Here is a 14844-nt window from a genome sequence, read left to right as displayed (position 1 = left end):
ACTTCTTTCCAGAGGAGGCAACTGAGACATGGGGCGGCCAAGCCAGGACTTGAGTGTAGGCGGTCCGGCCCCCGAGCGTGTGCTCCCAATGGGCCACCCTCGCATCGGCAGAACCCAGACCCTGGCTTTGGATTCAGAATGTCAAGCGGCTTGTGGGGTGCGGGAGGGTGGCTAAGAGAAGTGGATATTTACAAAACAAATCGACACAGGCCAAGCCCTGGAAAAATAGGGCTTTCCTCTACATATGGTGCTCTGATGACTTCCTATGTCCACTGACCCCGGTCTGTATTTACGTACATGCCACACACCAGAATAAGATTTGTGGTGAGCTAGAGTAGACATTCACAAGAGCCCTAAAGGGTAAAAAGGTAAAATGAAACTCAGGGAAGAATTTTTAAACTAGTTTAAATAATAGAATAAAGTCTTTTATGCTTCATTAGAACCCATTTACCATGCCTCCCTGTCAGAATGAACTCTGATTTGAAGACAAAAGATGAAACCCACCCATGTTATTACTCTGTTCTTAAGATCACTCCTGAATTTAAAAGGGTCTCATTTATTCTGGAAGCATTCAAAAGCTTGACCATTCACCACTGTGCATCTGTGCTTATTAGCTCAGGCTTAAGCAGTATGATCGTCTGATTCCACCTGACATGCCGGGAGCTTTGACTCACTCTCTACACCCCAGGTTGATAATGCCTCGTAGCGGGACAGTCACTCAAAGGAATCCAGTTCAGTCAAGGGCCCCAGAAAGGGCAGGATGACCCAATGTCAAGGCCCCACTGTTTGGACAAACTGCAGGGGGAGGTCAGGAAGGGAGGGAGGAAATTCCGACACACACTTACCTTTCGTAACCTTAGACCCAGAACAATGGATCTTGTGCACAGAATAAGAGATGCCAAGCAAATCACGATGACAAATGCATCGAACACCAGGACATACTGAGTATTTTTCTGAACTGGGAAACGAAAACAGAATTCAAATGTCAAACACACCTTACTTGGGAATAATTTACAAACAAGATGGCAGCTGGAAAATAAGATCAAATGATAAAGGCATCAGAAACAAATCACACTGCACTCATTCAGAGGTTCACAAACAAGGTAATCATTCCCTGATGTCGAGGTATACATTTAAAAACATATAAATTCTTACGAGATGTACTAAAGTGTATTCATAAATATTTACTATAGAGTGGAATTCAGTAGGAGGTGGTCCATTTGGGCTCCGTTCAAAAGAGGCAAAACTACTGACATACTCTGAGTTCTTTCACATAAAAACAAACATCAAGTTCTCCATTAATGGGGGAACACACGTTTTAAAGTCCCACCACTCAGAATCCCCATTTCTGCTTCTCAACCTTACTCTGTACTTTCCCAGCAAAGAGTGCCAATTCAGTACGCTTTTTCTGCATATGGGAAAAATCACTTCTCAGAGTGAAAGTAAGGAGAGTAGTAATCAGATTTTTGCCTTGGAACACAGTAACACAGGGAAGGTACTGGAAGATGAAACTGTAACCTTCGCTTCTCTCAGACTTCATGGTATTGTCCCAAATCCCAACCACGGCTCTCCCCTGCCCGGCCCCTGCTCACCCGCTGTGGTCTCATCAGCTGCCGCCTGCTGCTTTCTCCCGGCCCCCAGCTTCCCCACCCTGAGGCCACTCTCTTCCTCCTTCCCTGCTCCTGCCAGGCGCTGGAGCTCTCTCCCTCCCTCTCTCCTCTCTCTCTTTCTTGCCTCAGGGACTTTGCACATGCTGATCCCTCTGCCTGGAACAGCACCCCTCCCCATCACACATGGAGATTATTCAGCCTTGGGTTTCAGACTGAGTATCTTCCTCCCCAGAACAGCACAGGACAATTCTCTAAATTCCCATCCCCATCAGCCCTCCCCCAATACCCTATCGTAGCCCTGTCCATAAGTGTACACACCTACATCTCCATTTACTCCCCTCTGCTTGATGGTCACTGAACTTATAGTTGTGTTTTCAAAGACAGCACAGCAAGGAGCACAGAGACAGTGTGAAATGAAAAAGGACACAGTCTCTGGAGCCTGAGACCTGGGTCTGAATCTCCAGCCTGCACTCAGAAGCTGTGGAGCCTTGGGGAAGTTGCCTTAGTTTCCTCATCCAAAAAATGGGTAGAATGAAAAGAATTATTATAGGGCTGTCGTGAGGGTTAAATAAGTTCACACATGAAAGCACTTGGAGCAGCCCCATGCACACAAGAACAGCAAACTCAGGGGTTATCATATCATTCAATGTCCATCTTCTCCCGGACATGATTGGCTCTGGGAGGCAGGGACCGGGTGTGTTTTATTCAGCATGACAGTGCCTGTGCTTATGTGTGTCCCCATAATGCTTCAGTACGCTTACAGGTAAGTGCAGAGACCCCAGCAGAGCACAGGAAGACCACTGAATAATCTAAGTCAGAACTCGTGAAGGTCTGAGCGAAGTTAGAGGCAGAGACGGCACACAAAGATGAGGCACAAAGTGGCGAAAGATGAAGAAGGGAGACTCAACCTGGTCTTTAATGGGACTTAGGGAGTAAGGAAGGACTGACCAAGAATGACTCCTTTCTGTCTGGGGTCAACTGAGCTCAGTCTGGACATTCATGACAAGAGCGGACAACTTGGTGGCAGCTGAAACCATGGGTGTGGACACAGCCACTCAGAGAGATGACACAGCAGAATGCACACTAGGAAGGATGGGAAGGCGGGGGTGGCAATGTTTGGGAATTAGGAGAGGAGATGCACTCAGGAACCAGATGGCGAAAGGCCAGGGGAGAAGGAAGCAGCGCTGGGGACAGGCAACCTTCAGGAGAGTCTAAAGTCAGGGTGTTCCACAGCGACACCTCCGCAGAGAAGGCATTTAAGAGAAAGATGGGAGTGTGTCCACGGATTTAGAAATAACAGCGGCACGGGTGTCTGAGGGCAGCTCATCCTAACCCTAAGTGGGTTAGGAACATGACCAGCAAGTAAATGTAATTCACTGAGCGAGTTATTTAGCCTTGCTAAGCTTCAGATGCCTCGGGTACCAAAGGGGAGCATAGCTGTACCAGCTTCACGCGCTGTCAGGAAATCAGGTCAAACAATCCCTGTTGAGTGCTTCTCAGTGCCTCGTACGGAGCACTTACCTCCACCTTTGGCCATTTTATCCTTCACAAGTTTAAGTTATCTGGAGATACCATCTAATGGGTAGATAAGAAAACAACCTGACCAAAACCCAAGACCATTTTGGGGGGGAGGAGCCATGGAATGAGGCAGAGGGAAGAGGGGCAGTTCTTGGGAAGATGGGACCGCAATCTTAAAAAAATGCAAGAACAGCCTCGAGTACCTTCCTTTCTGACCTATAACTAGAACTAAATTTCTAAGATTACTTGAATTGGGCCTTATTTACAGATGGGAAAACTGAGGCCCAGAACTAGGAAGATAAACCGTCCCTCCTAACAGAGAAATCAGTATTGTATTGTTTCAATTTGATTTATTGAGAAGACTAGTTTGATGTGGCTACAAAAAGTATCTTATAAACATCATAATTGCTTTCTTCTTCTACTGAAATTATGTTATTCTCACAGGAACAGTTCCTAAACCTGGGTTTGTATAACACTAGTCCAGAGAGATGCCTCTGGAAATGTGGTTAAGAAAATCCTACCCCACCCAGTCCTTCCAGGGGCCTAAGTCCCACACACACCACCACTGCCGCCTGTGTGACCCTAACCAGGGCTTCCCACACTTACTAAACCCCATTTCCCTGGGACATACATTTACATCACCCATCAGTGGGGAGTCCTGTCCATCAGTACCTAACTCCTCCAGCTCCCATGCCCAAATGGCTACATTTATAAAATCAAGTTAATGTGAAGATTAGTGGCACACTGGGCATGGGTATTAGAAGTCAGAAAAGGCAACTTCAAGTTTGTATGTAAAAATGCGCACTCCCTTATATTTCAGCTTGAGGTAACATAGGTAATGACAAGAAGGAGAGAGAAGCTTCAAGGTAAGCACATGGATGTGAATGAACCTCAGAACGTTTTGCAAATAGCACAAGGATCCCACCAGCTGTCACCCTTGCCTTTGTTCTACTTCCCCAGAGCCAGGGCAATCAATCCATCAGACAGCTTCCTATACAAGAAAAAAAAAATCCATTTCCTAAGCTGGTTTCCAAACTTCAGCTTTTTAAGACTTGTCCCATCATCTTAAATTTGTGCTCTCCTAGTGATGGCGCAGCCCTGGGAGAAGCATATATAAATGTCAGTGCTTCTAGCTGTGAGACTGTGTTTCTCCTCACTGGCCACAGGAGGGAGCCAGAGCGCCTCTCTTCTGAGCAAAGGCGAGGCCAGCTCCCCAATATTATAAGGACGCCCGTGGAGAGGAAGGAAACCTTGTCCTGGCAAACGTGTTTGACTGACTAACTTATTTGGTCAAACGACTATACCAAACCACATTTCCTATTTGACAAGGGTTAGCTTTTATCACATAAAATGGCTGCAGCCTACACTCGGACTTGGAAGACACGTGTCTGACTTGCGCGTTTCTGCTGGGGAGAGTGTGTCTGCTTTGGAAGAATAGCCACTTTTAAACAGAAACTAAAACTGTGTACTCTGATGAGAGGCTGGAGTCAGCTAATGGGACTAAAGAGACAAAACTTCAGGGGGCTTCCCTGGTGGTGCAGTGGTTGAGAGTCCGCCTGCCGATGCAGGGGACACAGGTTCGTGCCCCGGTCAGGGAAAATCCCACATGCCGCGGAGCAGCTGGGCCCGTGAGCCATGGCCGCTGAGCCTGCGCATCCGGAGCCTGTGCTCCGCAGTGGGAGAGGCCACAACAGTGAGAGGCCCGCGTACCAAAAAAAAAAAAAAAAAAAAAAAAAAAACAGACAGAAGCCAAAACTTCAAAATCATCAGGACATATTAGGCAACCGAAAAGCAACAGGCCACAAATTGAGTCTAATTTAAAACTAATATAAAATAGTTAGGAATCCCAGGTATTTTACATTTTATTTTGTTCTGATAATCTGGTCAAAGGCAGGTTCAGTTAAACAAAACTTGTAAATGAAACAAAACTTGTAAATGAAAGAATACTGATCACCCATCATTAACATCATCCCAACCCCCGCAGTGAGAATGGGGTCTGAGGAGCCCACTTTAGTCTGTGGATCAGGAGGTATTTCCTGAGTAATGACTGAGTAAATGACCCAGGTTTGTCCAGGCTGCTCTCTGGGCTCTGAAGGCCTTGATCCCACTCCACTGTCACAGGCTCAGATCAAATCATACCTTCTCCAAGAAGCATTGCTGGATTCTATGTCTCATTCTGTCCCCGTCAAAACGAACCTTTGCTTTCTTGATGCTCATATCTTCTGTGCCTCCACCACTTACTCCTAGTCAGGACACGCTAGAGATTTTATAAGCATGCCAGTGCCCCTCACGAAGGCGTTTTCTTTCTTTTCCAGAGCGCCTACGAATACTGTGTGCCAACTGTTGTTCTCAGTGCTCTGCTTTACATACTCATTTAATACTCGACATGCTGGAAGGTAAGTACTATTATTACCTTCATTTTGCGGAGAAGGACCCTGAGACAGGGAGGTTAAGCAATGTGTCCAAGATCACAGGTACAGGAAACAGAACCAAAACTCGAACCCAGGTAGTCTGGCTCCAGAAACTGCTCTTAACCGCTGGGCCACACGACCTCTCCTACAAGGTCTGTAATCAACATTTGCTGAACTGAACAAAAATGCAAAGCTTCGGGGTATGCTTAACAGAAGCGAATGCTCAAAATGTGGTTTTTTGGAGCCCTTTATTCTTATCATCATCCAAATAAACCATTTATATACCCCAAATCCTAAAATGAAGTGATAAAAATCTTCCATAATCCACCATGGGCAAGCATATAACATACTTACTAGATCCGGAGATGTTCAAGTCTTTACATTCCTCGATGTTAGCGTCACTGTCAAAGTAGATTTTGATTTTGCCACTGTGAGCTTTATTGTCAAAGATAATCTGGAGACACAAATTGAGGAAGAGGTTACGGCCCAGCAGAAAGTATGACTGGTTAGATCAATTCTGCTCTGCTTAAAATATCAATGGCATCCTGATAGCGTGCCGATCCAAAGAGAGTTAGACTGATGAAAATGTCCTCATCCCATGATTCCTCCACAACTTCCTATTATTAATGAAAAAATGTGGTCCAAAGGGGGAATACATGAAATTCTACTAAAAGCACATTCGGATTCAGACAAATTCTAAAGCAAAACAGCCAACCAGTCCAAAGAACAAACATGAGAATTCACCACCAATTTTTGACAAGAGAACACAAAGACCTCATTTATCACACTGAATGGAATTTACAAGCATTTGCCTTAATTTAGTCCTTTGGGTATGAAACTCTAGATTTTCACTAGGCTAGAAATTATTTTTCTATTTGCTTCAAACGCTATATATATGTTTTGAGAAGTGCTACATGTGCTTTCAGAAGTGGCAAAGATTGCTCCAGGGTTATGGGTTGAATTTAAGATTTCCAAATGCCCTCAATCTTCCACATTATGTTTCAAGCATTTAAAGTTTATAAGTGAAATATGCAGCGTATTTTAGGGGCTTTCCTGGGGGAAAATGAGGCCTTGAATGCCAGGGCTAGTGAAGTTTGGTCCTAGCTCATAGGTATAGAAATGAGGTCTGTATAGCTTAATTCTCGAATCTCTGGTTTGGTCATAACGATATTCTTAGATTACACTGAGAATGTGTAATGTGCACGTGGCTTGTGCTCAAAGATGTTCAGGCACCTGTGGGTTTAATCATAGATCGCATACACGTTCAGCTCTCCAAGCTTTGCCTTGCCTTGGATTTCATAATGCGTTTTGTAATGTGTGGGTCACCCCAGGGAGATTAATCATGCTACTCTCTGGGGGAGACATTCTTCCTTACTACATATCACAATTTATAATTCATTTTTTTGTTGACTTGTTTTTCTATCTCTTCCACTAGGCTGTAAGCTTCCTGAGGGCCATGGTACCTCTAGAGCATGGCAACTTGCCTGCTGCCTCGTAGGGACTCATTGAGCATTCAGCGATTGTTGTTGAATGAAGCATGCTTCTGAATTGCTAAAACAACAGCTACATATAACGTCCAACTGAGCATTCAGTTCTGCCCATCAAGAAACATGAAAGAAGGAAGGGAGGGAGAGAAGAAGGGAGTAAGGGAGGGAGGGAGGGAGGGAGGGAGGAAGGAAGGAAGGGAGGGAGGGAGGAAGGAAGGAAGGAAGGAAGGAAGGAAGGAAGGGAGGAAGGGAGGAAGGGAGGAAGGGAAGGAGGGAGGGAGGAAGGAAGTCCATGGCACATGCCTGCCCCTCCCAAAATAAAAGCTGCAGCAATTGATCCTTTGCAGATTAGCCTTCAGACCAAGGGGGCACTTTCTGCCTTGAGGTTTGAAAACATTTGCTACAACATTTGCAAAGACCTTCCTTCGAAGGTGGGAAAAACATTATAGGCACTTAAAACACAGGTCATAAGCTATTTTTAAAAATGTATTCGGAGAGTAGGAAGTCAAAGTCCACTTTGAAAACTCTTCTCAACCCCAAAATCTAGTTTTAAAAAGTTGGAATGGCCTTGTATCATTTTTAGAAGTCACGGCCTCTGGACCAACGATGCTATAAAGTGGCATTAAAACTGTTTTAAACACAACTGCATCAAACACATCTATAGGCGGAGGTGCTTTGCACTCTGCACCTACAAAAGGAGTAGAGAAAAATGATAAAATGGCTTAGTAAAATAGACACTTGCCGTATTCTGAAAGATGTAACAGTCTGGTAGCTCTCGGGAATGAATCGTCTGCAGGTCAATGCCTTTGAGATGAAAGGAGATTTCAACTTGCAAGAGGCTGAATAGAAAATATTACAAGGTATAAATTGCCACAGTCTTCCTCCCCTACTCTCCTTTCCCCATCTGCGTCTCCTGGGTAATGAGACTCGAAAGCATATTTACCGATAAAATGCCAGTCTGAAGAATGATGAGTTCTTCCAGTCCTGAGGGTTCTTGGAGAGGGTCTGGAGGTCTAGGTGAATGCAGTCTAGGGCCATGAAAAAACCACAGTGACTGTCAGGCAAGAATCAGATGCTAAAACCAGTGGGCCGAAGTGTGATGAGAGCAGAGGACTCAACAAGTTCCAAAGCATCTCTCCACAGAATACTTATTAATCACAACAGGGAGACCAGTAACTTTACAGTGGGGAACCTGGCAGATCCCACCCTAGCCACGTGATCAAAGTTAACATCACCAGGATTGAGATAAAGAGACATCATGTGCCTCCTGAAATAACGTACCATTTGTGTGGTATTTCTGCCCCAAATGCGTAACCTCAATCTAGGCACAAAGAAACAGGAAAACTAGGGGCTTCCCTGGTGGAGCAGTGGTTAAGAATCCGCCTGCCAATATAGGTGACACGGGTTCGACCCCTGGTCTGGGAAGATCCCACATGCCATGGAGCAACTAAGCCTGTGCACCACAACTACTGAAGCCCGCATTCCTAGAGCCCGTGCTCCGCAGAAAAGAGAAGCCACGGCAATGAGAAGCCCGCGCACCGCAACGAAGAGTGGCCCCCGCTCGCCGCCAACTAGAGAAAGCCCACGTGCAGCAACGAAGACCCAGCACAGCCAAAAATAAATTAATTAATTAAAAAAAAAAAAAAAACAGGGCTTCCCTGGTGGGGCGGTGGTTGGGAGTCCGCCTGCCGATGCAGGGGACGCGGGTTCGTGCCCCGGTCCGGGAAGATCCCACATGCCGCGGAGCGGCTGGGCGCGTGGGCCATGGCCGCTGAGCCTGCGCGTCCGGAGCCTGCGCCGGAGCTGGTGCTCCGCAACGGGAGGGGCCTCAACAGTGAGAGGCCCGCGTACAACAAAAAACAGGAAAACTCAAGGGAGGGACATTCTACTCTTTAAAAATGTCAAGGTCATTTAAAAAAAAAAAAAAGCCAAGAACTCAATTTTTCTCCAGATTATAGGAGACTAAAGATACATGACAACTAAATGCAATATGTGATCCTGGACCAGGCAGGTTAGGCATGGCTTTTGCTGTAGATAATGTTAGGGCAGTTGATGAAATATGAATAGGGTCTGTAGATTATTGTATCACATCCACGTTAACTCATGCTTTTGAGCACTGTTCGGTGGTTATGAGGAGCACGTTCTTGTTTGGGGAGATGCACACAAGTATTTAGAGGTAGGGGCCTTGTGTCTGCACCTTCGTCTCATAGATTTCAGGAGAAATTTTTTTATGTAGGAAGAATGATAAAGCAAATGTGGTAAAATGTTAGCATTTGGGAAAGTTAGACGAAAGCCATACAAGGACATCTTTGTGCTAGTTGGCAACTTTTCTGTTTAGTCCGATACTTTTCCAAAAAAAAAAAAATAAGAGAAAGAAAGGAACTTAGATTGTACTCAAATAAAAATAAATTATGAGCTGTAAACTATAAAAGAATGATTCCAAGAGCCGCACATAAAAATTAGTCTCATTATTGTGTAGCCTAACACTTTGGCAGGAAACCGAGGCGGTCTGGAGACAATGAACACCTTTCATGGTCAACGCCCTTCAAGGTCACTCAGCCCTGATGCCAGAAGTGGTGTGAACCAGCCTGGCTGACTCTCACCTGGGCTGCTGCTGCCCCCTTTGTGCTGCCTCAAGAATGGAAAAGTCAGGGCCTCCTGCAGTGCCTGACACTCAGTAGGTGCTTGAGAACCCGGGTAGGCCCTATGGCTTGTTCTCTGAGAATCTTCTCTCACAATTTGACTCTTTATTTGCTTATCTATCTCCTCAACTAGAAGATAAGGTGCTTGAGAGCAAGGGCACGACTGCTGTGGCCGTTGAACACCCATTGCCTAGTATATAGGACACTCAAAATATGGAGGACACACTTATATTTTATGACAATCAGGTATCCTGGGCCAAAAACAAGGACACGGAGCTGAATGGACAGCTCAACAGCCACAATGTTTAAGAAAGGCAGGTGTCAGAGGGGGTGCCTCCCTGTGTTTGGCAAATGGACCATGAGTATCAAGAAACAATTCAATGTTGGTTTTCCTGACTGGGCCTTGATTGATACAGTGAGGGCAGTTGATCAAAAGAAGCTTTTTTTATAGGAAACTAAAGATAGAATGATACAGATAGCAAAAACATACAGGGACTTACTCTCTGCCAGGCACTGTGCTCGGGGCTTTATAGGTTCTCTCATTTAATGCATCATCCTGTTTAACCCCCCGAAGCAACCTTGTGAGACATACACTATTGTTGCCATTTTACAGATGGACAAACCGAGGCACAGAGAGGCCAAGAAACTTCCTCAAGGTCACACACCTAGCTGGTGGCCAACCAGAATTTTTTTTTTTTTTTTTTTTTTTTGCAGTACGCGGGCCTCTCACTGTTGTGGCCTCTCCCGTTGCAGAGCACAGGCTCCGGACACGCAGGCTCAGCGGCCATGGCTCACAGGCCTAGCTGCTCCGCAGCATGTGGGATCTTCCCGGACCGGGGCACGAACCCATGTCCCCTGCATTAGCAGGCGGACTCTCAACCACTGTGCCACCAGGAAGAAGCCCCTAACCAACCAGAATTTAAATCCACATGTGCTCAGTTCCAGAGCCTGAGCTCTTCACCAGTACATTGATGAGGCTGACCTCTGAGCACCTATTTCGGAAACTCAAAAGGCCCAGGCTCCCTACCTGACTCATTCACTTATTCAGTAAATATTTACTGAAAGCTTTCAGGGGCCAGGCATTGTGCCAGGCACTGAAGGTAGAGCGATGAACGAGACAGAACGAGGTCTGTATGGAGCTCACACTGTAGTGGGGGAGATAAACCAAGAGTGAAAAAATATACACAGGACAATTTCACGGTGTGCACAGTACTGCCAAGACACAGTGAAGTGATGGAGGGTGGGGAGGCCCTACCTGAGGAGAACTGTTGGGAAGGGCTCTGAGGCACTGGGGCTGTTTAAACCGACACCTGAGGGAGGAAGGAGACCCAGCTGAGCACAGATCCAGGGGGAGCGCTCCGGGCAGGACAAAAGTAAGCACTAAGTCCCAGGCAAGAAAGAGCCTGACTTGTTCAACAAACAGCAAGGAGGCAGAACCAGGGAAGCGGGGGCTTGGAGAGACAGGCGGGTGGCCGGTCCTACAGAGACTTGTGGGTTTTATTCTAAAAAGATGGGAAGCCACTCGTGGTTTTTAGCCCAGGGAATGAGATGTCCCAATTTAGCCAATTTTTAAAAAAATATCATTCTGGTTGCTGAGGGGCAGGGCAGGGGGTGGAGACCAGTCCAAGCAAGAGTGGCAGCGGCTTGGACTACAGACGTGGCAATGGAAATGGAGAAACCAACACATTCAAGTTTGGGGCTTGAGCAACTGGGAATATGATGGCATGATGTGAAAATGTTGGTTTCGTTTTCCGAGATGGGCAAGAGTAGAAAGAAACAGGTTGAGCCAGGGGTGGGGGGTGGAGGAGGCTTGAGATGTTCTGTTTTGGACACAGCAGGTTTGAAATCCCTATTAGAGTCACAGCGGGGGTTGTCAAGTGGTTTGTCAAGCAGCCGGCTGAATGGAGGAGGAGTCTGGAACTCAGGGAGGAACGGAGCTCAGAGATGCGAATCTGAGTGCAGAAAGAGCGAGGCGACTTCGCAGAGCTGAAAGGGGTGGGCCCTGGTGCTGTGGGAGGCCTTTGGCCGCGGCCTGGCCTCTGCAGCACCGGGCTGACGGGAAGCCTGCTGGAGGTGCTGTGTGCGGAGGTTTGCAGATGTGTGGCAGTGTGAGCGTGTTCTGCTCTGGCCCGTTTCTCCAGGAGGTATCAGCAGCTGGGGCACCGGGGCTCGGCCACAGAAGACCCTGGTGACGGCTGGCAGGATCCAGGTGAGAAAGAAGGGAGAGGCAAGTGCCTGAACCGCTTCTGTAAGGGAGTGATACTGATGGACAGAGGTGTCCAAGCTGGTACAGGGGGCACTGAAGGCCGATGGTGATGGACAGTATAAAATGTGTGAAGCTGGTAAAAGAGAGAGAGGTCTGTGCGAAGTCAAAGGCCGCAGCTGCAGAGTACTGAGCCAGCGCTTCCCAAGCTTCATGTGCGTATATGTCATTCAGGGATCTCGTTAAGATGCAAATTTGGATTCTGCAGGTCTGGGGGGGCCTGGAGATTCTGCATGTTTCACAAGCTCCTGGGTGATGCCCATGTTACCGGGTTTAGAGTAGCAAAGACCCACGGTCACTAAATCGCTGCATGACCTTGGCCTAGTCACCAAGCTTGACTGAACATCAGTTTCCTCAACTGTAAAGTGAAGGCCAAACTGAGGCTATTTAAGGCCCTTCTACCTTCAACATTCTTATTCTAAAGTAAAGGAAAAGGAAAAAATAATATTTAAATTAAACTTATCTGGGCAAATGACTGTATTCTGAAAGAAGGAGGAATATGTTAAAAATCTGTGTGCCAGATACTGTCCTAGGTCTTCTTCTCCTGTATTTCATTCATTCTAAGACATGAATTCACTTCGCTGTACAGTATAAACTAACACAATATGGTAAAGCAACTATACGCCAATAAAAATTTTTTTAAAAATGAAAAAAGACATTAAGTTTTTTCACTTTCAAATGTTTATAAAACAGGTGCGTTTTTTAAAAATTGATGATGGATTCAGAGAAATAGGACAGCACATGTTAGTTAATGTTACACTATCTGTAAAATTTGCCTATAAAAGTCTATTTGATTATTCAGATTCTGTAATTGTAATAGGAGAACTACACTTTAGCTACATACACATTCAGAACTCTCTGGAGTCTGCCATATCTCATGCTACAGTCATTGCTAATGAGGCCGCCAAGCACTTGGTGGCAGCAAAACCTAAGAACTGAGATTTTTTTTTAAAGAATGGCAAAAGCCCCGAGTAAAACATCAAACTTCAAACAGAACAAACTGATATTGGAGTAGCAGCCTCATCACTCAAATGAATCTCGTTTACAAGGCAGAACACTCCAGCGAATGAAATAACAACCCTCTTAGAGACAAAGGGAGGGTGGATTCAATATGTTCTTAAAATGACAGGTAAAATGATGAAATGGTCATAATGTTCCATGCTAAGAATACGTGGAAAGAAGATAAGAAATTCAAAATCTGCATTATAGAAAGTGAAACACTGTAGTAGAATGATATCCATCTAAATGTTGTAAAAAAAAATTTTTTTAACAGGATTCATTACAGTACCCCCAATGAAGCTGAACTGTAAAGCTATAGGTCTAGAGGCAGGGACAGAGGGATATGCCCTCAGCATGAATTAGGGGAAACCCTTAGCTTGAACTGTACAATCAATCGTGCAGCTAAACATAACCCACCAGGAAAGCAGCACACAGGCAGATCTCTGCACTGAGCACACTGAAGGATGCTTCTCTTAATCATAAAGATACCGCAAAATTCATAAATAGGTAATCTAGAACAGCTTCTGCTAATTCACCTATTTAAACTATAATGCCACACCAGTGAAGTCAAACTCAATCCCTATTTATACCGCCTGCAGGCTTTCTCCAATGTGTCCAAGACAAGAAAGTCTAAAATCCAGTATCAAGCATTTTTAAGATTATTTTTTACACCTTTTGAATAGATACATCAAAAAGTTCTCTTTGATAAGTTATATTTAATTTAATAAGTCAAAAAATATAATTAGCTTGCTTCAACAGTCTCTCTTAAAATAAAGTCAAATTAATAGTCAACTTCTCTCCATTTGGTTAAAAATATTCCATATGATGGAAAGGAAATGACCGAGGACACCACTGTCCAATGGTCAGGGAATAAATCCTGCTTTCTGCTCTGTCTCGCCTAGCCACTGATACTGACTTTGGCCACATTTCTTTAATCAATTTTCCAAGAAAAATCAGTTGAGGGAAACAACATATGAATCACTGGAAAATAGTCGTATGATTCATCCAATTAAGGCTCACATTTTTAAGGGGACAAGTGGCCATGGCTCATTTGGAGCAGAGGGTCACTGCACAAGCTTTCAGCTCCACCTCTCAGTACTCCCAGTTACAGGAACTGCCCACAGCGGGGAGCACAGCTGACAGCGCAGGAGAAACATGCAGGGTGAAACTGGATCAGCCCCTGCAGACTGACTACCACACAGACCTCAGGATAGCAGAGCCTGCAGGGCAATAAGATAAGGGACATTTCAAGGCTGCTGGCCACAGAACCAAGCTACTGATGGGTCTCTGGAAGCAACCTGGGGACCCTGACAAGTGCTAGCTTATGGGCTGTTTCTTTTAGAGTCAAGAGGGTAGGACACATTTACTCATGAAAAGATTCTAAACAGGTAGCCTGTGGGAAATGAATTAGAACCTTTACTTCACAGGGATGTTCTTCTATTGTATTACCAAGGCACCTTAAAATCGGGTTATACGAAATATGGTCAAATGAACTCTGGAGCTCTCTTTTTAATAAAACCACTCCAAATTTACACTGCTACTAGGACCCGGATTTCTGACCTGTTAGCTACTTGAGGAGCCATGACTGGTTAATCTCTGCAACCCCAGTTCATAAAACAGGGAGTGCTTTAGGCGTGATAACTGTACACCAAAGGTTTGTTGAATGAAAGACAAAACCTCCCAAGCCTCAGTTCAGATACTTTGCATTTCTAAATGGAATGCTTTTAAATTCTTAACAGAATGTCACAAAACAATTCTACTTGATTAGATGTTAACTTTTTGCCAATCTCCAAACAGAGAAAATGAGTTATTAATCACAATTCATCTCTGAAGAGCATTAACATATTTAACAAATGATAAAAGCAAGAGTACCCAGCATTTTCACTCACATTATTTCATTTAACCAATACAGTC

General features: G+C 45.2%; 1 protein-coding gene across 10 annotated transcripts in view; it reads right to left on the bottom strand.

Moving 5' to 3' along the window:
- The window catches only part of MCOLN2 (mucolipin TRP cation channel 2), a 60954-nt gene that overhangs the window by 21427 nt on the left and 24683 nt on the right, over positions 1–14844 (bottom strand). For all 10 annotated transcript variants that reach the window (XM_033431887.2, XM_033431909.2, XM_049708786.1 and 7 more), the window contains 4 exons: positions 7970–8054; positions 7769–7865; positions 5894–5993; positions 846–958 (listed from right to left, as the gene is read on the bottom strand). In XM_033431887.2, coding sequence (XP_033287778.1) covers positions 846–958; positions 5894–5993; positions 7769–7865; positions 7970–8054 — 395 coding nt within the window. The remainder of the gene's footprint in view (positions 1–845; positions 959–5893; positions 5994–7768; positions 7866–7969; positions 8055–14844) is intronic.

The sequence above is a fragment of the Orcinus orca genome, chromosome 1 (genome assembly GCF_937001465.1).
Source record: "Orcinus orca chromosome 1, mOrcOrc1.1, whole genome shotgun sequence".
Classification (NCBI taxonomy): Eukaryota; Metazoa; Chordata; class Mammalia; order Artiodactyla; family Delphinidae; genus Orcinus; species Orcinus orca.
Note: the sequence above shows the minus strand (reverse complement) of the source record. Positions and strands in the feature narration are given on the sequence as shown.